The 24,338-nt window shown below is 35.7% G+C and overlaps 2 protein-coding genes across 3 annotated transcripts in view; one reads left to right on the forward strand and one right to left on the reverse strand.

The window, feature by feature from the left end:
• MIS18BP1 (MIS18 binding protein 1) overlaps nucleotides 1–11,208 on the forward strand; it is a 48,391-nt gene extending 37,183 nt beyond the window's left edge. The window contains exons 12-16 of one of the 2 annotated variants that reach the window (XM_044232138.1): nucleotides 197–357; nucleotides 3,155–3,303; nucleotides 7,841–7,925; nucleotides 10,572–10,629; nucleotides 10,810–11,208. In XM_044232138.1, the coding sequence (XP_044088073.1) occupies nucleotides 197–357; nucleotides 3,155–3,303; nucleotides 7,841–7,925; nucleotides 10,572–10,629; nucleotides 10,810–10,913 (557 nt within the window). In that variant the 3' untranslated portion in view covers nucleotides 10,914–11,208. Of the gene's footprint in view, nucleotides 1–196; nucleotides 358–3,154; nucleotides 3,304–7,840; nucleotides 7,926–10,571; nucleotides 10,630–10,809 lie in introns of those variants that run through there. The other variant, XM_044232139.1, reaches the window with a different exon arrangement.
• A 3,081-nt stretch (nucleotides 11,209–14,289) lies between these two features.
• FANCM (FA complementation group M) overlaps nucleotides 14,290–24,338 on the reverse strand; it is a 64,539-nt gene continuing 54,490 nt past the window's right edge. Inside the window, exons 20-23 of the mRNA XM_044230210.1 lie at nucleotides 23,074–23,631; nucleotides 17,893–18,268; nucleotides 15,898–16,189; nucleotides 14,290–14,509 (exon numbers count right to left, since the gene is read on the reverse strand). Of these exons, the coding sequence (XP_044086145.1) occupies nucleotides 14,371–14,509; nucleotides 15,898–16,189; nucleotides 17,893–18,268; nucleotides 23,074–23,631 (1,365 nt within the window). The 3' untranslated portion in view covers nucleotides 14,290–14,370. The remainder of the gene's footprint in view (nucleotides 14,510–15,897; nucleotides 16,190–17,892; nucleotides 18,269–23,073; nucleotides 23,632–24,338) is intronic.

Here is a 24,338-nt window from a genome sequence, read left to right on the forward strand (position 1 = left end):
TCATGAGTATTCTGTGGGCTAATTATATTGCATAGATCCTAATACAGAAAGAATCTTCTATTATATAGGAGATGTATTAATGGAGGATGCATTTACTTAATATAAATATACAATTTAGATTTTACAAAGTCTGTTAACTTTAGAGCATTACTATAAATGACCAAATCCTTATCAAAATGTTTTGCTGACTCCTAAGGCAAGATAGTTGATGCTGATAAGAAGCAAATTATTAAGATAACTGCCAAAGTGGGAACTCTTAAAAGGAAGCAGCAAATGAGGGATTTTCTGGAACAGTTGCCAAAAGATGATCATGATGATTTTTTCAGTACGACACCTTTGCAGAATCAAAGAATACTGGTAAGTGTCTTAAGTTCATGAAATCATTGCTTTCTTTATATTGACTTTTTACATCCTTTTTTTTTTTTAAGATTTTATTTATTTATTTGACAGATAGAGATCACAGACAGGCAGAGAGAGAAGAGGAAGCAGGCTCCCTGCCAGGCAGAGAGTCCGATGTGGGGCTTAATCCCAGGACCCTGGGATCATGACCTGAGCCGAAGGCAAAGGCTTTAACCCACTGAGCCACCCACGTGCCCCTATCTTTCATTTTTGTATATGGTTAGTGTTCACCCCTAATATTTAGGCCAAGGACTGATAGTTCCACAGACATGACTCAAAGTATAGTATAAGAAGCAGTCTGCCAGTACAGGCTCTTCTAATTAGTGTCCAGACTCTACACTTCAGTGAGTTTCAAAGGTAATGGGTATAGAGCCAAATTGAAAACCCAGAAATGTTAAAATAGGCTAAATGTATATATTTAAATTTTCATATGCAATGAGGCAAACTTATAAAATTTCATACTGTATAGTAAATACAGTGGAGGGATTTAATGGCACATAAATTTGTCATTTGTATAAATGAATTTTTATAGTATGAAAAATCATAATTAAAAACTTTAGCAGTTGGGGGCACCTGGGTGACTCAGTCAGTTAAGCCACTGCCTTTGGTTCAGGTCATGATCCCAGGTCCTGGGATCCAGCCCCATGTCGGGCTCCCTGCTCAGCGGGGAACCTGCTTTTCCCTCTCCCTCTGCGTGCTGCTCTGCCGACTTGTGCTATCTCTCTGTCAAATAAATAAATAAAATCTTTTAAAAAATAAAAATCAAAAAATCAAAACTTCAGCAATTGGGAAAAAATATTTACAAAATATAATGCCAGTGTTTATAATTAATTCAGGTGTTATTAAAATTAATAAAATTTGTCAAGGGGTGCCTGGGTCGCTTAGTTAAGTTAAATGTCTGACTTTGGCTCAGGTCATGATCTCAAGGTCCCGGGATCCAGCCCTGCATCAGGCTCCCTGCTCAGTGGGGCATCTGCTTCTCCCTCTCCCTCTGCCCTTCCCCCCACTCATGCTTGCTCTCTCTCTCAGATAAATAAAATCTTAAAAAAAAAACATGTCAAATTGGGAGGGTACGTGCTATGGTGAGTGCTGTGAAGTGTGTAAACCTGATGATTCACAGACCTGTATCCCTGGGGCTGATAATACATTATATGTTTATTAAAAAAATGTTTAAAAATTATAAAACAAAATGTCAAGATTGCAGGGGAAAAGTGGGCATGAAAAAATTTCAAAAGACCTGAATACTTGGGGAGGTGGTTATATTAGCTTACAATCAAAAGAAAACTAAGTATATGTATATATTCTAAGTTACAGACTCTTTTGTAAAAATGAGTTAAAATATCCACTAACAAAAGCAGTGGAGATAATGATGTAGCCATATATTAGTGGATGTAAAATGAATCATACCCTTTGGAAAGCATCATGGTCTTGTTAAAGAACCATTAGATTAATTGTATTCATTGGAATTTATCCTAAGAAATTCAAAAGAAGCCAAAACTCTATTTTTTTTTAAGATTTTATTTATTTGAGAGAGGGAGAGTAGAGAGGGAGAGTGAGAGGGAGAGCCAGCCTCCCCACTGAGCAGAGAGTGCAACGTGGGGCTCAATCCCAGGACCTTGAGATCATGACCCAAGCTAAAGGCAGTTGCTCAACCAGCTGAGCCACCCAGGCACCCTGAAGCCAAAAATCTTGACAAGGATATTCATGGCAGGTTGATCTTTACAGTAGCAAACTAGAAGCAAGATAAACAAATACAATATAAATATTAATTGCAAATTTGAGACTATGTCTTGAATATAAATGTAAATGTTAAAGAGTATTAAGATTAATGCAAAAATGGATAGATACAGACAACTCATTGAAGTGTAAAAATTCAAAGAGTTGTTTTGTTTTAGTGAGCTAAACTTAAGGAGTAGTTTTTAAATTTACTCAATTTTTTAAAAATTTACTCATTTCTTCATATTGTTACATCATCTCCAATACTAAAAAGCTACACAATGCTTTAAGAATTTAGTAACATCATTTTCTGGGGTCTTTTAGCCCTCACAAATAAAGGAAGGTATTTTAAGGGAGCCACCTGAGGCTCTTACTTTGTTTCCTACATAACAGCCATGGTCTTTTCGGGGTTATATCTGTTATATAATTCTACTGTCATTTCAGGCTTCTCTAAGGTTTTAATGTAACAGAAGGTAAAATCTTGAGGATTGAATTGTTTATTGGAAATATATATACACAAAAGTTTAATATTGCTTGAATTCCTATTAAGTGCCAAGCATAATAATCAATGAATTAGTTCTGTTTTGTTCTGTTTACACAGAGGTAAGCAAACCATGCCCCAAGGGTCAAATCTGACAGGCCACATTTTTTAGAAACAAAAAATTTTATTAGAACACAGACATGTTCATTGTTTTCTCAGCTATGTCCCCTTTCATGCTACAACAGCAGAGTTGAGTATTTGGGACAGAGACTGTGAGGTCCACAAAGCCTAAAATATATACTGTCTGACCCTTTACAGGAAATATTTGCTGACTCCTGGTCTTTTCACAACTTTTAGAAATAGGCGTCATTGTCTCTGTTTAACACAATAGAACCAAATTTTTTTAAAGGCTCTGTTCTGTAACCACTAATATGTTCTCTCAGCTGGAAAATTTAAGGAGGAAAACAACTTACTAGCCCACCCAAAAACATTTAGTGATAATGAGAAATGCCATTTTTAGGGTTGTCTGCTGGCTGGTAATAAATATTTGTTTTCTAGTTGCCAAGTCTCCAGGATAGTGCAGAAGAGGATGATATTCTGCCAAGTATGGACAAAAATCCAACAACTCCATCATCAGTTGTCTTTCCATTGGCAAAAACTCCTCAGTGTCAACATGTCAGTCCTGGCATGCTAGCCTCTGTAAATCGGTAAATAGGCATACGATACTGTAATTCTCTGCATCAGCATTTAACATTTCATGAGTTGGATAGTAGATGTCAGTCATAAGAAGAGTTATCATTGAAAAAAATCAAGAAAGAATAGTTCTTTTTTTTTTTTTAAGATTTTATTTATTTATTTGACAGAGATCTCAAGTAGATGGAGAGGCAGGCAGAGAGAGAGAGAGAGAGAGAGAGAGAAGCAGGCTCCCTGCTGAGCAGAGAGCCCGATATGGGGCTCGATCCCAGGACCCCGAGATCATGACCTGAGCCGAAGGCAGTGGAAGAAAGAATAGTTCTTAAAAGTCAAGGAAGAACAAGTAGGGACAGTATAGGGACACAGCTCACACTTTACATCAGGAAAATTCCAAATGGATCAAAGTTTTGCATAATGTATTACACTATAAAATATACCATAAGAAACCTTGCAGGATTATTTGATAATCATTGATTAGTAAAAGTCTTTTCAAACTATGATGCAAGACTCAGAAGACACTAACAAAAAGAATCATAAAGTCAACCTAGGTAAACAGTTTTCCCCTACCAACCACCATAAGCAATCAAAAGATAAACAGTGAAGAAAAAAGATAAACAGTGAAGAAGAAAGATAAACAGTGATCTGTCAAAAGAATATATGGAATTCATCAAAGGAAAAGGCTAATTTTCCTAATGCAGCACTCCTAAAAATTAAAAGGAAAGGAAAACTATTCTCATGCATTACTAGTGAGAAGGTAAATTAGTATAGTGTCTCTAAGAAGCAGTTTTTCAATATTTGTCAAAATTGTGAATGCACATGCTCTTTGACCTATCAGTCCTGCTTCTCAAATAGTGAATGCACAGCTTATTAGAGTATTGTTTATAATAGCAAAAGACTAGAAGCAACTCAAATTCTAGTCAGATAAACTCTGGTACATTATGTAGCCATAGAAATTAATGAAGAAATTCTTTAGGTACTATTATGGTAAAATGTTCAAGATATATTAAGTGAAAAAAGTTAGATGCAGTGAATTATTTGGCTGTGTGTGTACTTGCATATGTTATATGTGCATATATATATGTGTGTGTGTGTGTATGTATATATACATATATATGTAATTGCTTTCCTTTTATTAAATATATCTGGAAAAATATATAAGAAACTGAAAAGATTAATGATCCCTACAAAAAGGAACTAAGATCACTTGGAGATGAGAATAAGAGGGAAACTTTTTGAATTTTGAACTATGTGAATACAGGAACTACTTGAAATATAAATAAAATTAAGAAAAATCAGGGGTGACCAACATTCAACACAGAGAAAAGATGGAAAGTAATAAATAAGAGGCCTGAAAATAAGCCATTCCATTTGACAATCAAGCAGGACAATGCTGATTTTATGAAAAGTAATTTCCATGGTTTTGAGGCAGAAGCCAAATAATGACTATGAAAAAAGAGTATTCAGTCCTCTCTTGAAGCTTAGTGAAACTTTAATTTGCATTTATTTGGTAAAAACAATTTCCCCCCAGCAATCCACAAATTATTTTTGGTTTATTTTTGATTTGGTATTCATTGCAAGTGAAAGTATATTGAGAGTATAATTTTGGACAAAGTTTTTGGTAAGCACTTTGGCCAAATCATCAAAAATTTTAAAATATTTATCCCTTTGGCCCTTGAATTTTATTAGTCATTTTATGAGGAAATGTATTTGGGGAAGTATGTTATGTACATCTGTATGAACAAAGATGTTCATTATGAAACAATACTGAAAATATGGAAATGACCTAAATGTCCAATAAAGTTAAGAAATTAGAGTTTGTCCATATAATAGAATACTATGTAGAATAGAATAATATGTAGAATACAATAATAGAATAATATGTCCATATAATAGAATACATACTATATATAAATATATTTAATATATATTATATATAATATATATTATTACATTATATAATGTAATTATATTTATATATTCATATATTTTATATCCATATATGTATATGTTATATATTTGTGCATATTTTAAATATATATAGAAAATATAATATTATATTCTATGAATCATGCCTTCAAAGAATTTTTTTAAAATATTTTATTTATTTATTTGACAGAGATCAGAAGTAGGCTGAGAGGCAGGTGGTGGGGGTGGGAAGCAGGCTCCCCACTGAGCAGAGAACCCAATGCAGGGTTTGATCCCAGGAACCTGAGATCATGACCTGAGCCGAAGGCAGAGGCTTTAACCCACTGAGCCACCCAGGCACCCCAACCTTCAAAGAATTTTTAACAACAAAGAATAATGTTCAGTTGATTATAGATTATAAACAGTATCCCAATTTACATAACATATTCAGAGAGGAAATTTCTTGACTAAAAACATCACTAGCCATTATCCCTCACTGAATGAGTTGTGGTTTTTGGGTGGTTTTTGTTTTTTTTTTTTTATATCACTTTTACAATGATGGCAATACATCTTTTTCCCCCCCAATGGAACACATGGTGGACTCATTAATATCATGAATATATCTCCCAAAACTTTGAAAAAATGAGTTTCCTAGGCCTCTTTTTTATTTTAAATAATGAAACAGTTTTTATCACTAAAGAAGTGACTTTTTTGTACAGGACAGCAGGCTCACGGGGTGCTGATCCTGAACAGCTGGCCAGGCTTATTCACTAGCTATACAGCAGTATTTGTGGTTCACATTAATACCTTAATACAGTCATATATTTAGAAATTTCAACATGGCATAGCTTTATGGTTGCTTCCAGATTATCATAAAGGAAAGGATATTTGATCATAAAGGATCTTGAACTCAAGAGATAGAATTAGAATTGGTGTTCAGTTGGTATTTACTGTCATAAGCAAGACTACAAACCGTAGGGAGAAATGGGAACAACCAATCTCTTTAGGTTCAGTTTGTGTCTGTAACTGAGCCAAGTATTTGCTAAGAATGAGAAGGGGGAAAATAAACTAAAAAGAAACGACTCAACATTTACTTGGAAGCTATAAATTGAGGATTTTCATCACCAGGTATATCCTTAAAGTGGATAACTGTTAAGATTCAATCTGGATAGGGAAGGAAATGAACAGTAGAAAGGAGTGAGAGGTCTTAAAGGGAGTCTAGGGACAAGTTGTCTCAGTGAACTTTGGAAAAGAGAGCAAGATAATGATTGGAAAGAGCACAAATGGGACAATGAGCAATAAGCAAAACCATAATTTCCTAGAATTTTCTTACTCAGTGTTTCCTTTAAAATGTTAGGTTGAAGCATTTTGTCCATTTCCATTAGTACACTGTTGTCTTAAGAATGGAAAAGACAAATACACTTTTCCTGTTTTTAAGTTTTTATTTAAACTCTAGTTAGCTAACATACAGTTTAATATTAGTTTCAGGTGTACAATATAGTGATTCAGTACTTCATAGGACACCCAGTGCTTATCACAAGTATGCTCCTTAGTCCCCATCACCCATTTAGCCCATCCCTCCCCCATCTACCTCCCTTTTGGTAACCATCAGTTTGTTCTCTATAGTTAAGAATCTGTTTCCTGGTTTGCCTTTCCCCACCGCACCTCCCAGTTCATCTATTTTGTTTCCTAAATTCCAAGTATGAGTGAAATCACATGGCTATTTGTCTTTCTTTTATTTTGCTTAACATGCTTTCTGGCTCCATCCATGTTGTTGCAAATCGAGATTTTAATCTTTTTTATGGCTAGGTTATATTCAATTTTTATATATATGCCACATTTTCTTTCTTCATCAATTGATGGATACTTGGGCTGTTTCCATGATTTGGCTATTGTAGGTGATGTTGCTCTTAACATTGCAGTGCAGTATCCCTTTGAGTTAATATTTTTGTATGTTTTGGATAAACACCCAGTAGTGCCATAGCTGGATCATAGGGTAGCTCTATTTTTAACTTTTTGTGGAACATCTGTACTATTTTTCACGTGGCTGTACCAGTTTGCATTCCCACCAACAGTGCACGAAGTTCCTCCTTTCTCCACATCCCCACCAATACCTATTGTTTGTGTTGATTTTAGTCATTCTGACAGGTGTGAGGTGATATCTCATTGTACTTTTGATTTGAATTTTCTTGATGATCAGTCATGTTGAGCATTTTATTCATGTGTTTGTTGGCCATCTGGATGTCATTGGGGAACTGTCTATTCATGTCTTCTGCCTGTTTTTTAATTGGATTATTTCTTTTTTGGGTGCTGAGTTGCAGAAGTTCTTTATATATTTTGGATACTAACCCTTTATCAGCTATGTCACTTGCAGATAACTTCTCCTCTTCTGTGGGTTGCTTTTTAATTTTGTTGATTGTTTCCTTTCCTGTGCAGAAGCTGGTTATTTTGATGTATTCCCAATAGTTTATTTTTACATTTGTTTCCTGGGGGGGGGATATATATTTCCCAGAAAATACACTTTTCCCCAGAAAATGTACTTTTTAAAGATCAAAACACATTTTAAATTAATTTTGTCAATTGCTATTCAGGCTGTGGAGAGAAGTATGATAGTTAATGTTGACTTAAAATTTTATATTCAAACAGGAATGATTGTGATAAATATGTCTTTCGTATGCAAAAAAACCATAGAAGTAAAGGTGGCATTGTCTGGGGCAATATCAAGAAAAAAGTAAGTTTATTTATTTTTCATTTATTCATCACCTTTATGGAATAACTATAATATATGGCAAACTGTGAGAGTTATACGTAAAAGTTCTTGCCCTCAAAGTAGTTACTCTTAGAGAATATTATTTATGGAGGTATGATGAAGAACCACCTTGTCTCCTGATTATATATTCCTTCTGACCAGATTATAGCAATTTCTTCCTCCCTCACCCATGTTGAAATATTTATATTGCACACTTGCTCTAGATTATAATTCTTCTCAGAGAGTTTGTAAACTAAACATTGGGATTACATAATCCTGTCCAATCTCTATAGGTTTCCTTTGTCCATAGGAAATGGTAGATACTTAAAATCAGCCTGGAGACTAAATTCTTTAAAAGAAATCTCCAGTATTGAGGGTGCAGACAGACTCAATGATTTTTAGATTTCCTTTTTCCAGTCCCACATTCCTGAGAGAATGAAATTGTGGTTTGTTGCAAAGGATCTGGAATCATCATAGTGAGAAAGACTTGGCTGGCTTCTAGTCTCTGTTTCACCAGTGAAAAGTTGGATTGTTTTGACAACTGTTTCACAAACTCGAATGTGGCCAAGAGTCACTTAGGGATCTTGTTAAACAGATTCTGAACCAGTAGATTTGAGATTTCTACATTTCTAACAGGCTTCAGATGATAAAATGCCTATGTTGCTGTCCATAGACCATACTGAGTAGTAGCAAGATCTTAATCCACTTAGTCTGTTCACATGGATAAATATCTATTAAGAATTTTTCTTTGTATTTCTGATAATCATCCTAACCAGTACTGGACTTCTTTTCTTCTTAATGTGTCAAAATGGGAGCAATCTACTGAAATATAATAATATCCTTGTGATTTAGTCCTATTTTTTTTCACAGACTAGTATTTTGTAGCTAGTGTGTGAGGACAGGAAGAGCAAAGGATTTAGTGTTAAAAATTCTGATTTCAAGATTTGACTTCCCGTACCAGCTTTATAATAAGACAAGCTATTTGGGCTTTCTAATCTCATTTTATTCACGTATGGTTATCATTGATGTGGGAATCGTGGGTTTAGTGTCCTTGAATGATTTTGAGAGCTAAATGATAGAATAGTGGTTTTGACTCATTTCACAAGAAAAAGTACATTTATGTCACAACCTGATCATGGGTTTGTATCTGAAAAGTTTGAACTCTATTTACCTTTAGTACAGTGGATATACCCTGTCATATTTTCTATTCTATTCCTTTTCATTTTTTTTCCCAATTTATTTATTTTCAGAAAAACAGTATTCATTATTTTTTCACCACGCCCAGTGCTCCATGCAAGCCGTGCCCTCTATAATACCCACCACCTGGTGCCCCAACCTCTCACGCCCCCCCCCCCCCGCCACTTCAAACCCCTCAGAGTCCATAGTCTCTCATGGTTCACCTCCCCTTCCAATTTACCCAAAAGCACATACCCTCCCCAATGTCCATAACCCTACCCCCCTTCTCCCAACCCCCCTCCCCCCAGCAACCCACAGTTTGTTTCGTGAGATTAAGGGTCACTTATGGTTTGTCTCCCTCCCTATCCCATCTTGTTTCATGGATTCTTCTCCTACCCACTTAAGCCCCCATGTTGCATCACCACTTCCTCATATCAGGGAGATCATATGATAGTTGTCTTTCTCTGCTTGACTTATTTCGCTAAGCATGATATGCTCTAGTTCCATCCATGTTGTCGCAAATGGCAAGATTTCGTTTCTTTTGATGGCTGCATAGTATTCCATTGTGTATATATACCACATCTTCTTTATCCATTCATCTGTTGATGGACATCTAGGTTCTTTCCATAGTTTGGCTATTGTGGACATTGCTGCTATAAACATTCGGGTGCACGTGCCCCTTCGGATCACTGCGTTTGTATCTTTAGGGTAAATAACCAGTAGTGCAATTGCTGGGCCATAGGGCAGTTCTATTTTCAACATTTGAGGAACCTCCATGCTGTTTTCCAGAGTGGTTGCACCAGCTTGTATTCCCACCAACAGTGTAGGAGGGTTCCCCTTTCTCCGCATCCTCGCCAGCATCTGTCATTTCCTGACTTGTTGATTTTAGCCGTTCTGACTGGTGTGAGGTGATATCTCATTGTGGTTTTGATTTGTATTTTCCTGATGCCGAGTGATATGGAGCACTTTTTCATGTGTCTGTTGGCCATCTGGATGTCTTCATTCCTTTTCATTTTTTAAAGATAGGCAGCCATGGCCAAAAGTTTAAAAGTCATTGATGTAATAAGTATGTATTATACATTTAATATTTGTCATTTAAGTTACCATTTTAGACAAGAATTTAAATTCTGCTAGTGTAATGTAATGGATTGAGTACTTAGATTTTGGCAACTATCCAGAGGCCCACAGACTATACCGTCACCTCTGCTGCATTAGTTTGTAATATTTTCTTATAAGTCATGTTTGTCAGCAATGGGAAAAACACTGAATAAGTATTCTTGCCCCAGATAAATTCAACTTAAAATTAGACATTTCACAGATAATTATAATGTGATTAGGTATCATTATAGGCATGTGTTCAAGGTACTTGGGATGAAGCATGCTTATTTTGTCCATGTTTGAGGCAGAATTCACAGAAGGTACTATTTACTATTAATATAAACTTTCTTGCAGGTTGAAACGGATTTTTCAACTCCAACATCAAAGAAAGAAAAAACCCTGTTTAACAAAGGTAAGTTATTTTTCTTTTGTAGCTTAATCTATTATAAGATAACCTCTTTATTAACATGGTACATGAAATTAACTGCTCTCAAATGGGCCAGACTTAAACTATTCAGTTTCTCAGTTCTTTTCAGTTTCTTTGAAATTACTTTTAGAAGTATATTAATCTTTATTAAATTTCTCTTTACAGAATTAGGAGAAAATTCTGGTATTGGAAAACTTTTCACTAATGCTATGGAGTCTTTAGATGAAGAAGACAAAGATTATTATTTTTCAAATTCTGATTCTGCATAGTAAAAATGAGAAAATATTTCCAGGATTTTTATCAAGAAGCAGATATTTGTATCTTCTTTTGGAATACATGTATTTTCCTTATAACATACCTTCATATGAAATTGTGGAAGGTTTTAGGAGTTTGTATTCAGAATAAACATCCTCCTGTAAATATTGTTCATTGCTGCAGGTTACTAAAATTTAAGGACAGTTGTTTTGCTTGTATAGATATTTGTAAATTTCTGCAATATTAAAATATTCTAGGGGTACCTGGGTGGCTCAGGGGTTAGAACCTCTGCCTTCGACTCAGGTCATGATCACGGGGTCCTGAGGTCAAGCCCCATGTCGGGCTCTCTGCTCGGCAGGGGGCCTGCTCCCCTCCCCCACCCCCCGCCTGCCTCTCTATTTGTGATCTCTGTCAAATAAATAAAATCTTAAAAAAAAATTCTAGATAAGTCTCCCTTATGCATCCAAGTCTGCTTACTTTAAGAAAATCATGTTCCAAACAGATTTTTTTAAAAGCTTCCAAGAAAATATTGCTCCCTTTAGGGATAGGGTTGGGGAGGGAAAATGAAAAGTAGACTGTATTGCTGGGTACTGGATACTGGGTACATGAAAATGTCTGAGTTAGCATTTGTTATCACTTGGTATACAAGCCAGAATTGATCTAATGTTTAAATTACATGTTGTTGAAACTAACGTGACACTCTTTCTCCAGGTTTTTTCCTTAAAACTTGTGATTAGCATACCTATGAAACCTATATAAATTTAATTTATTGCTTTTTCGGTATTTTATTAGGTAGAATCAGAGAACAAATTTTGTTGCATTACGCCTTATTTACATATGCAGACATGGTTTACATTTGGTCTCAAAAAGACTGGATTAGGCAAACATTCAGGTAGTTGAACTACATTGTAAGAAGTTAATATACCATGTTATAGTAAACATTTTCTTTTCAGATAGCTCCTTTAAAAATAAATATTATTTAGCTCATTTTGCCACTCTGTTTTGAAATTTGACATACAATATTTTTCCTGTGGTTATAGTATATATTCACTTACCCTTTCTCTCCAGTTAGATTGTTCAAATAAACTTGGTTTGGTTTTATAACATTTGTATTTTGGTTGTTGTTGTTTGATTACTGGATCATAGAAAGTAAATAAATATGCACTTTGTTATTGGTTCAGCTTGTTGCCTCGAAAATTCTCAGAACTTTTAGGAAAAAATATGTTTTCTTGTTTCTTAAGAATTTAGTCAGTAACAATCAGTTGTATAACTATTAAACTTTTGGAAACATAAGATTTGAAAAGAATATTGCTGAGATATTAGACTGAGTTCATAATTGTTCCTGCCACAAAGACTTAGATGTAGAATGGAACAAATGAAGGGATTATCTTAGTGAAATACAGTTTTATGACTTAAATTGCCAGTATTTGGTATAATACCATGCTGTTTAATGTTAATGGATAGTGTTTTTAAGGAGTTAGAGGGTACTTAAATTCCATAATGGGAAATAAAAGGATAATTTTGATATAGCACAGACTTAACACCAAGAAGTGTGGCCTTCCTCCCCTTCCCAATTCCCTTTGTCCTGCTAGAACTCATTCAGTGTCCTTCCTAGTCTACTTTACTCTATCCCACCTGCCAGGTACTTGGTTAGTCCCATTTCTTTCCATCAGGTCATAAGATAAGCTAGTGAGCCTTAAAGTAACCTCCAAAGGAAACTTAAAAGTAGGCTTAAAGATGGATTAATAATCAGTAAGGCTGACAGTTAAGTGCTACCAATGACAGTATAAAGAAGACTACTGCAGCTTAAATATGGATAGAGCTCTGTACACAGTAAGCATAAATAAATAAAATCCTCTAGGTTGTCTCCCTCACACCAGGTTAATTAATAGAATATTTTGTCTGGTGGTTTTACACAAAGAATATGAGCACACTGGTGTCTGCATGGGAGATGCTGCAAGGTGGTCATTCCCAGGTCAGTGGGAAGTTGTTGAGGAACTGCATGCTTCTGGAATGCAGCTAGGGCATGGTACCACCAAATGTCCCCACCCCCCTCCCCACCTGCACCGCTGACAACAGGTAGCAGGAGTAAGCAGCAGCAGAACAGCAAAGGAGCCAGAAAGAAGCCCCTTACTTCCTTCTACTGATAAAGCTTAAATCATGCCCACTCTAGGGAGAAATGTTCAAAAAGTCCAGTCCATTATAGCAAGATACCAAAGGGTAAATTTGAGCCTGAAAGAAAAATAAATCGATGCCTGCACATGAGCCAGTAACTTCTAGAATTTCTCATTTAGACAGAATTATTGAACAGTAGAACTATGAAATCTGCTGCTCTAAGTAGAATTAAGAATTTATACTACCACAAAGAAGCTAAACTCACAATTAAGAGTTAACTTTTTAGTTGGGGGGGGGTGGCAGGACCTGTCTCTAATTCCTGGGTTCTGGTTCTAGATTTCCCAGTAAACTTGAATAAGTCACTTGTTTGTGGGACTTATTTCCACCTGATAAGGACAGAGAAAAGAAATCTGAATTAGGTGAACTCTGAAGTCCCTGCCTGGTGTAAGGCAAGCAGAACTCAACTGTGAGGTTAGTTCACCTACTCTGCAGGGTAATAAGAAAACAATGAGGCAACCAGAGAATAAAGGACTCTAAACGGGGGGGTGGGGGTGGAAGGGGATCCATAGTTAAAGACTGACTAGGAGGGCCTCAGATATTGCAGATAAAAACATGGAGACATCCTAAAATATTAATAGCATCACAGACACTATTAAGGGCACAGTGAAGTCCACATTCAACAGCTCATCTGATACTAACCAGTTTCCCAAATCTAAGCCAATACTCCACTTCTCTGAATATGATATTTCAACAACAAAAAAAGCAGTGTAGGTTGGAGTTCATACTGGCAGGATTTGACTCTACTTGATTGGGACACTTTTGATAAGATAATCATATTCAGTTAAATTTTCATCTCTCCTAGTAACTGAAGCACACTTCTAATGATAGAGCTACCATTCACATCTTACCCAATATGTAGATAGACTCAGGACATTTAAAATATTCTCTATGATAATATTTATATATAGGAAAATTATTTATGACCATTAAGTTGGCAGCAGTCAGACTCCTCAACCTGTTATGCTAACAAATGGCAAGTACAGTGCTATAATCTCTGGAAATTTTCTAAAATACATTTCTATCCAAGCTTTTACTTTCTTTAAAGCACCTTCAGTAAACCTTCTTTTATTCAATAAATAAGTTTCATAATCTATTTAATCAAAATGATTACTGAATATCAGGTTTTCTTTTAAAATAATTATAATCTATATAAGTAAAAATATACACAATATAAAATAGATATGAAACTATTCTTTTACATATTTTAAACTGATCACCACAAACCACAATAATGATTATTGAAGTGCATTCAGTATTGCAAGAGTTCTTTTTCATAACCGAACCTGAGCAATATGATCATGCATCAGATTGTAGTCTACTTTGATTAAGACCATCTGGTAACATCTGCACATCAAATACATAGTGAATATATCTGTATATCTCCTCAGCCTTCTGATGAGTTACTTGTGCACATAAAGAGATTTCTTGAGGTGAGCTGAAAAATAAATGAGTAGAACTTTTGTATAATTTAATCTTATTTGCTTAAAGAACACCAAACATAAAACATTAATATGTCCTTAGCACGAGTTTAAATAAAAGTTATTCTCTATATTTAAAGTCATATATAAAAATAATTTCACTGTTTTACACATGGGCCTTTGGTTTAATTAATCTATTTTCTGAAATCTTCCTTTTCAGGTAATATAATAGACAAAAACTTGTAAAATTTGCAAACTGTCACATTTGTCTAGTTCCAAAACCAAACAGCCCAGACTCTGAGAAACTCAGAGTTTTAGAGGGGAGAAGGGTGGGGGGAATGGGTGAGCCTGGTGGCAGGTATTAAGTTGGGAACGTATTGCATGCAGCACTGGGTATTATATGTAAACAATGAACTGTGGAATACTACATCAAACACTAATGATGTATTGTATGGTGACTAACATAACACAATTTAAAAAAGAGGATAAAAAAATGCAAGCTCATGGATGGGACTGGAAGAGATTATGCGGAGTGAAGTAAGTCAGAGAGTCAATTATATGGTTTCACTTACTTGTGGAGCATAACCAATAACATGGAGGACATGGGGAGATGGAGAGAAGGGAGTTGGGGGAAATTGGAAGGGGAGGTGATCCATGAGAGACTATGGGACTCTGGAAAACAACCTGAGGGTTTTGAAGGGGCGGGGGTGGGGGAGGTTGGGGAGCCAGGTGGTAGGTATTAAGGAGGGCAGGGATTGCATGGAGCACTGGGTGTGGTGCAAAAACAATGAATACTAAAGCAAAAAAAAAAAAAAAAAAAAAGTACATTGGGGAACTTATAATACAAGTAGCCCTTGACAGTGGAGATGTTAGTATGTTGCTGGACAATATTGCTCTACCTTGACAATGAGCTCTCAATCTCTTTTCTAGAGAAGGATATTGATGGGAAGGTGAACTTGTGAGGCCATAATAATGTAAAGTTAAGGAACTGCTTAGTTTTCACTTTAAGAAAAAGTAAGTGCATTTTTATGTTCTTGGGATGAATCCAAAGTGAACCATACCACCTACGCATTTCATTGCAATACCTGTGTAATTTGTAGCTGAAATTAAAGTTGTAATTTATCTTTACTTTGGTTAAAAAATGTGACTTGTATAATAAATTATCTACTGTGTATGTTCAAAAAAAAAAAAAATGTAAGCTCAAATATAAGAGCTGTCTCTCTAGCTCCCAGAAGGCTCTAAGTTCCCCAAAGGCAATGGATTGAGCCCCACCTCAGGCTCCAGTCTTGGCAGGAAGCCTGCTTCTCCCTCTCCCACTCCCCTGGCTTGTGTTACCTCTCTTGGTGTCTCTCTGTGTCAAATAAATAAATAAAATCTTAAAAAAAAAATATTAAAACAGACATACCTGTTAGTCATCTTTTTCACAGAAGAAAACCGGTGACACATATTTAATGCCGCTATGTAACTTATATTGGGAATACTTAGATAAAATTGAAGTGCCTCACATTTACTTCTGCTCACCACCGTTGGAACATGAATACCAACATTCTTTCTTTGTTCTAGTAAAGATAGTTCCTTTAGCAAATCTGCAGTTTCTTCTTGGCAGGAACTGAAAAGAATTCGGATTCCAGCACCAATTAAGGCACTCAGCAAGTTGTCGTAGCTCTTTGTTCTCCTAAACATCCTGGATATGTCTCCTAAATATTTCACATTTAGGAAAATACATTAAATTACATTAAGTAAATTACATTAAGTAATTAATTCATTAATTATAATTAGTAAATTATATTAAGTAGAATCATTAATACTACATATAATCGAAATCCCAAGATCCATACCCATTAAGCAAATTAGTGCCATCTTATGCTAATGAGAAAGGCTCAACTGAAGATTTAGTGATTCTCAAGTATCTGGGAGATAAAATAGGAAGAATTATCCTTATGAGGATCTTCAGTTGGAATCAAAAAGATGAGTCGGCAGGAGAGATCTCATATTCCTAGATAATTCATTCCTAAACACCAATACCATATTATCTCTAAAATTCATAATGTTAGCACTGATGAATAGCTCAAGTACTGGCTTAACTGATATAAAATCTTACATATTTATCCCAAGAGTAACTCAAAACCCTGCATACCCATTTTAGCGTCATCCTTAATTCTTGCCTATTAAGTTACTTCCCTACCTTTCCCATTCATTTCTTTTCATATTTTATCCTCCATCCTTTTGGGGGCACTTTTCATTAAAGAAAAACAAAACAAAAATTTTTCCATAACTTTTTTTTCCTGCAACTTTTGCCATGTTACTTTCCTTTTATTCCAAATCTATTTCCTTTATAAAGGATATTTTGATAAAGAGGAAATTATAGAATTTTAGCACTAAGAGGACTGAAGAGATAGCTTAATCAAGTCACTTGTCAGAAAAAGAAAGAAGGAAAGAAAGAGACAGACAAACTTGGCTACTGAAAGAGTGACTTATCCAAGGCCATATAGTTTACCATTGATAGCATGGGGATAAAAGGTACAATGTTCAATTATCAACCCAGTGTTTTATATAAACTACATTATTTCCTTTTACTTTATACTGTGTGGCTGTATAACTCTTGAATTCTTCCATACTGGCCTTTTGCCTGCATGATTTCTCTTAGTCCTCACAATATTACAAAATGAATAGAACAAATATATTATTAACCCCTCAGAGGGAGTGATTTGTTAATGCAACGTCACATAGCTTTTGTGACAACAGAATTCAATGTGTCTTCTGATTCCATATTCCATGACCTTTTTTATCATTCTCAGGGCTCCCCCTTCAAGTAGGTACACCCAAAGAAATTCCGTAACTGAAGCTCCTATGCACCCATTTCAGCTCCCTAATAAGAACACCTGAGTATTCAACTGAACACTCTTTATACCTCAAATCTGCTCTTCTCTGATAATCATAATTAATAAAAAGCACCACTACCTAGTGCCCGGTGAAAGAAATCAGTTGATGCAAGGGTAATTCTTGCCTCCTTCCACCAACTACTGCTAATCCTGCCTCCTAAATCCTCCTCCTTTTTCCCACGACTGCCTTCAGGTCCTATCCTTTCTGAAGCCCCTGAAAAAAATGCATGACTGGTTTACTTGCCTTCAATTTCTTACCCTTTAACTCTCAAACTGCCTTTAAACACAATGACTAAAAAAATCCAAAAATAAACCTATTTATGAAGCAGCTAATGATAATAGCATAAAATAAACACAATAACTAATGAAAAACATTATGGCTTCATATAAACACATAAAGTGACATTTTTGAGTCAGGTATTTATATTTTAAGAGTTTCCAAATACTGATAGCAGAGAATTAAATAATAATCTACTTCCTTTACAGCTTTATAAACAAAAACATTTAAAAACACAAACCTGTTTTTTCTCTGTCCTTCTCCACTATCACACATATTCTTTCAAACATGCTCTGTAGGTACTGGATCTGGTCGATGAGTTTGTTCTTATTGATACTATTTAACATCTCAGATTGAGACCTCCTTTCCACCACCATGCGGTTGCTCACAATGTAATCACAGCCATTAAGAGGACAAACCTCTACTTGTAAGCCATGAATTGCTCTTAGGGAAGAAATTACTTCTGATCCGGAAGTGATTTCACAACTATCCACAAGAATACAAGTTCTTTGGCCTTCCTGTGGAAGTCTAAGAGAAGCATATGTGCCAGCCAACTGTGGTCTTGAATTGGAACAATTTGCCACGGAAGTTCTCAAATCCTCCAGAGTACGACCAACCTGAAAAGGTGGAAAATATTGGTAACTATCAGGTTAAATATTAGTGCCAAAAACTTCTAACACCTGAAACTTATTTTCCTTACTGATATTATTTCTTCTTTTTAACTGTTTTTTTCTTCCTTCAACATGATCAAAGTGACTATGTAACATGAAGGACCAAGCTACCACTTCACATCTAGTAGGATGGCTAAAGTGAAAAAAAAAAAACAGTAAAATAAGTGTTGTCTGAATGTGAAAAAACTGGAACCTACATTGCTGGTGGGAATGTAAAATAGTTTGGCCACTGTGGAAAACAGTTTGGCGGTTCCTTAAAAGTTAAACACAGGGGGCGCCTGGGTGGCTCAGTGGGTTGTGCTCCTGCCTTCAGCTCAGGTCATGATCCCAGGGTCCTGGGATCAAGCCCCGCATTGGGCTCTCTGCTCAGCATGGAGCCTGCCTTTCTGCCTACTTGTGATCTCTGTCTGTCAAAAAAATAAATAAAATCTTAAAAAAAAAAAAACAACAACACAGAATTACTGTATGACCCAGTAATTCTACTCCTAGGTATATATACCAAAAAGAAGTGAAAATAGAGACTCAGATATTTGTTTGCCAATTAATTTTGGAAAATTCTCAGTCATTGCCTGTTCAAATAGATCTTCTAACCTATTCTCTCTTCTCCTTAATTCCAATTATGTGTATCTTAGATTGTTGGACACAGTCCCACAGCTCTTGGATGCTCCATGCTGGGGTTTTTTTTTCACCCTTTGTGTTTCATATTGGGTAATTTCTACTGACCAAGCTTTAAGTTTGATCTCGTTCCAGGATTGTGTTGCATCTATTGATGGGCTCATTAAAGATAATCTTCATCACTCTTAGTATGCTTTCCATTTCTAGCATTTCCACTTTCTTGTTTTTTATATTTTCCATTTCTGGAATGATGGTCTCTTTCTCTTCATGCATGTTTGTTTTACTTTTCCAATACAACCTTTAATATATTAATCAAGATTATCTTAAAATACTTATCTGGTATTTCCAACATCTGAGTCATACCTGAAAGTTCTTGGGAATGTTTTCTTCTTCTATATATCTTGTAACTTTTGGGCGAAAGCCAGACATCTTGTGTAAGGTAGTAGTAATTCTAGAAACAGCTATGCTTTTTGGGGGGGGGTGGGAGGCTAGGCCTTTAGTGTGTGGTGTTTAACCAATCTAGTCAAAAGTTGAGTTTAGGGTTTTGTTTTGTCTTTAAAAATCTTATTTGTCAGAAAGAAAGCATGCACATACAAGCAGGGAGTGGCAGGCAAAGGGAGCAGACTCCCTGCTGTGGAAGGGGCCTGATGTGGGACTCAGTCCCAGGATCTTGTGATCATGACTTGAGCTGAAGCAGATGCTTAACTGACTGAACCACCCAGGCATCCCAGTTTTCTTACTGCTATGATTAGCCTAGAGACTTTAAACTCCCATAGTGTTACTTTGTATTTAGGATGGGGACAGGGTTCTGCCAATGATTTTTTGAAATGTTCTCTCAGTTTTAGATCTTCTCTGTGAGCCTGCACCTCAGTGATGTTCTCTCTTTATACCCTTGTCCCTGTCAGCAGTTGATTGTTTTTGTTACTTAGTGCTTGCTAGCCTGCTTGGAGAGAATGTTAGACACGTGAGGTGGCATGGCGGCAGCAGGGCAAGTGGTGGGGGGGGAGGGAGGGAAATTATACTTTCCTGCTTCAGCCTGAGCTGGATTTTTGTCCCTCAGTCTCAGAAATAGGATCTGCTCAGTGATCCTGCCCTCCTTCCTCCCAGTGGTTGAAGATCTCTAATTCTCTAGGCCCAAGATGTTTTCATGCTTCTGTCTCAGGTATAGAATGTTTTTTCTTTTTGCCTTCTTCCATCTGCAAAGGGTCTTTCACCTAGGCTCTGAGGTATAGCTATAAGGTCTGCTGCTCATCCCCAGCAGCTTTTTGTTCTATAGGAGAAACAGGGGAGAAAGGAACTAGATGGGGTTTGCTGCCTTTTCTATAGTAACTGCAAGTTACCTTCCCAAAGGCCTGGCATTAGCAAAGGAGGCTTTCTCTGATTCTGTCTTTCCTGTGAACACCTGATTAAGTCTATGGAGACTAGCCCATGAGGAGTTATGAATTCCTCTCTGTGTGTAATTCCCAGTGGTTCTAAATTCTCATGCTAATTTATTGCCTTCTGCAATTTATTAAAGTTTTAGCTTAGTCTTCCTACCAAAATATACAGGACCCAGTAACTGTGCCAAATCAACTAATCTCTCATTGGAAGCACTTGTCTTTCCTTAGAAATGAGGCTCATCTACAACCTCAGCTCCACAATAGTTTCAAGTAAAACCATGATTCTGTGGATTATCTGGCTTTTTGTTGCTGCCGTGACTAGGAAGGGAACAATGTTCTTTCCAGTTTTCTACATCCTAAACTAAAGATGGAAGTCCTAATCACTCAAAAATAATCTTCAAAATAATTCAGTATTCAATTTTAAAAAAAAACTGCATTAAAGAAACAAAAGAGAATATTTAGAATACTTAGTTATTTTGAAGTAGAAAACTGTTTCCTAAACATAACACTGAAGTTCAGAAACTGTAAAGAAAAAAATTGAGATTGTATAAAAAAGTTACCTCTTCCCAAGGCAAAATCCACCATCAACAAAAATGTACCTCATGTTCTCACCCCTCCTGCTTCAAGTGAGAAGAATCATACTACGTTGAAATGGAGTATAAGTAAGAGAAGAAAATTGAAAACACCTTTCTATAAAAAATCTATTCATCCTTTTTCAGTCCTCAAAGTATTACTAGATGTATCCATTTTTTAGAGCATGCCAATGTAGAAATGTAGTTAGTGCTTCTGATTTCCAAAGGATTGTGCATATACAGATCTTTCTCAAGTATGATGATAGGATTACCTCTCAATAAACCCATCATAAGTTGAAAAGATTGTTAAGTAGCAAATGCACTTAATGCACCTAACCTACTGAACATCATAGCTTACCTTATACCTTAAAATTGCTCAGCATACATACATTGGCCTATAGCTGGGAAAAACCCATCTGATTTAAAGCCTATTTTACAATAAAAGTGTTGAATATCTCTTGTAATTTATTGAATACTGTACTAAATGTGTAAAACAGGATGGCTGTATGGGTAGAGAGAGTTACAAGTGTATTAGTGGTTCACACTCACAATTGTGTAGCTGACTGGAAGCTGCAGCTGCCAACATGACCTCAGAGTATCAAACTACAGGTTGCTGGCCCAGGACAAGATAAAAAATTCAAAATCTTAAGTAGGGTTACTACATAATGCATATTATTTTCATACCCATCATAATGTCAAAAAATTAAGTTGAACCATCTTAAACCCAGGGCCTTACTATGTACTTTGACCCTTGGGATTATTATCTTTATACTATAGCTAAAGATACTGAGGCTCAGAGAAATTAATTAGCCTCGAGTTCTATTACAAGACTTAATCTAATCACCTTTATTCTAATTATGCCTTGAAGAAATAACTTTGTCCAAAAAAGCCTGGGGAAAGTTTAAAATTGGAAACATCCAGATGCCTGGGTGGCTCCGTTGGTTAAGCCTCTTACTCTTCAGGTCAGGTCATGATCTTGGGGTTGTAGGATTGAGCACTGTGTTGGATTCCACTGGGCATGGAGCCCAAGATTGCCCCTTTCCCTCTTCCTCTCCGCCTCTTCTCTCTCTCTAAAATAAATAAATAAACCTCTAAAAACAAAAAGTTGGAAACCTCAAATTAAGAGCTACAGTGTTGATACTAGAGCATGTTGCTAAGGCCGAATGGCCTAAAACACTCGGAATAAGGTATTTAGAGAAACAGAAGTTTAGGTCTAGGTCTCTCTCCAAGATAACAATCAAGGAAAGAACTCAGTTATGTACAGTTAAGGGATTCCTATTACCAAAACCTTTAACCCCTATTTTAACAAAAATACTATAAACTTAAAAACTATAAGTGGCTTTAGGGATTATTTCAGCAATAATAAAAGACAGGGAGAAGTTGGAAACTGGACTATCTGGCCATTCTAAAAAGAGAAAATTTTAAAGGAAGGAAATCAGGTAGTGGTTCCTAAACTTCTCTCCCCAGTAAAGTTACATATCTGAAACAGGGAAAAGAAAGTTAATCTGTGGGGAACTAGTTCTGAGCATGTAACTCCTGCTAATTTTATTTTGCAAGCAGTCCATTTCCTACATCCTTTCTGTAAAACTAGCAAGCTTCTTTATAGAGTTTTATTAAGAAAACTATTATCATACTTAAAAAAATTAAAACATAAACATCCCTATATGAATTATCAATAAATTTAGTGTACTATTTTCTTGTTTGAAGAATTTCACCACTGAGGCACCTGGGTGGCTCAGTGGATTAGGCATCTGCCTTTGGCTCAGGTCATGATCCCAGGGTCCTGGGATCGAGTTCCTCATCAGGCTCCCTACTTAGCAGGGAGTCTGCTTCTCCCTCTCCCTCTCCCTCTGCCTGCCGCTCTGCCTACATATGCTCTCTCTCTCTCTCTCTCTCAAAAATAAATAAAATCTTAAAAAAAAAAAAAAAGAATTCACCACTTGCCAATTTTGACTTACTTAACACAAAACACACAAAAAAACAAAATAACAGGGGAACCTGGCTAGCACAGTTGGAAGAGCATGGGACTCTAGATGTTGGGTTTGTGAATTCAAGCCCCACGTTGGGGTATAAAGATTACTTCAAAAAAAAAAAAAAAAAGAATAGACTTAGAAAAAAAAAGGAAAACAGCAAAAAATCTCTTTTGGTAAACATATGAAGGTTTTTTCTCTAATTTGATCCATACCTTTAAATGAATTGGAAATTTTCTACAGTCTTTCTGTGAATCAACAGAAGAGAATGATGGTGAGGTAGGTTCAATTTTATTACAGCTCTGAGGTTTGAAGTCAGAAACTGCATCCTTTAAATGAAGTGGTGTCTGTTGTCTCTGCTGTGGTGACTGATTAACAACTGGGGCACAACGGTCCTTGGACGGCAATGAAGACCCAAAACACACTATATTCGAACAATGGTCCTGCTGTTTGCTCTTATTAACAGTGCTTGGGTTAACCACAATATTGGATTCTCTGTTATCATTTACAGTGTTTTCCTCCTCACTTGAATCATCTGGTAAAATAATTCTGGATAATTTCTTTTTTGAACGTGCACAATTCTGTCTCATCTCCATTTGTTTTAGCTTTACTGCACGTCGGGTTTTATATTTTTTACTCCCACTTGCAAAGCAATCTTCAGTTATTATGTTGAAATCAACACACACTTCTTCTTCACTTGATTGGCTTTTGTAAGACTCATCTTCATCAACACAAAAACTATCTTCTAAGTAGGTTTCATCTTGCTCAGGAATCTATAGTAAATATACCAATTAGCACATTATAAATTTCTTTCATAAAATCAGTATGTATTTAACATATTCTTTTAAGTACATGAAATCTTTATGACTATTTCACTTTATCAATTCAGTCACTTGCACTCAACAAATATATCCTGACTATATTCTTTATGGAAGAAAATGGGAAGACTGAGATTAAAAAAAAGAATAATTTACCCTCTAAAAATTTATACTAGGTAGATAGCCAGAAAAATAAACAGTAATTTATAAACAATGTGGATAAGTGCTACATAACAAACACAATGGAAGTATAGAGATATGAATGACCCTATTACCAGGCTGAATATTGGCAATTTGTAAACAAAGAAGACTAGTGTGAAAATTTGTCCATAAATGAAAAATAATCTATAATTTTTAGAATATAACCCCTTTATAAAAAAATAATTTTCAAGAGAAATAAGAGTACTTAAAAATTGTTAACAGTTATGATGAACTTCTAGTCACTTCTTTTAAACATTCTTCTAATTGGAAAACAACAGTGAATTCTAATCGGCTCAAATTGAAGATAGAGTAATTTGACCAAATTAGGCAAAAAAAGGCATTCTGAGAATACATTTCTTCCACCTTCCTTCCTGAATCAGGGCAGAAATTATCTCAAATAGCTCTAACAGTCCAGTTTTAGAAACAATGGAGGCTTAATTAACAGGAATATATTTCAACAT

The sequence above is a fragment of the Neovison vison genome, chromosome 13 (assembly GCF_020171115.1).
Source record: "Neovison vison isolate M4711 chromosome 13, ASM_NN_V1, whole genome shotgun sequence".
NCBI lineage: Eukaryota > Metazoa > Chordata > Mammalia > Carnivora > Mustelidae > Neogale > Neogale vison.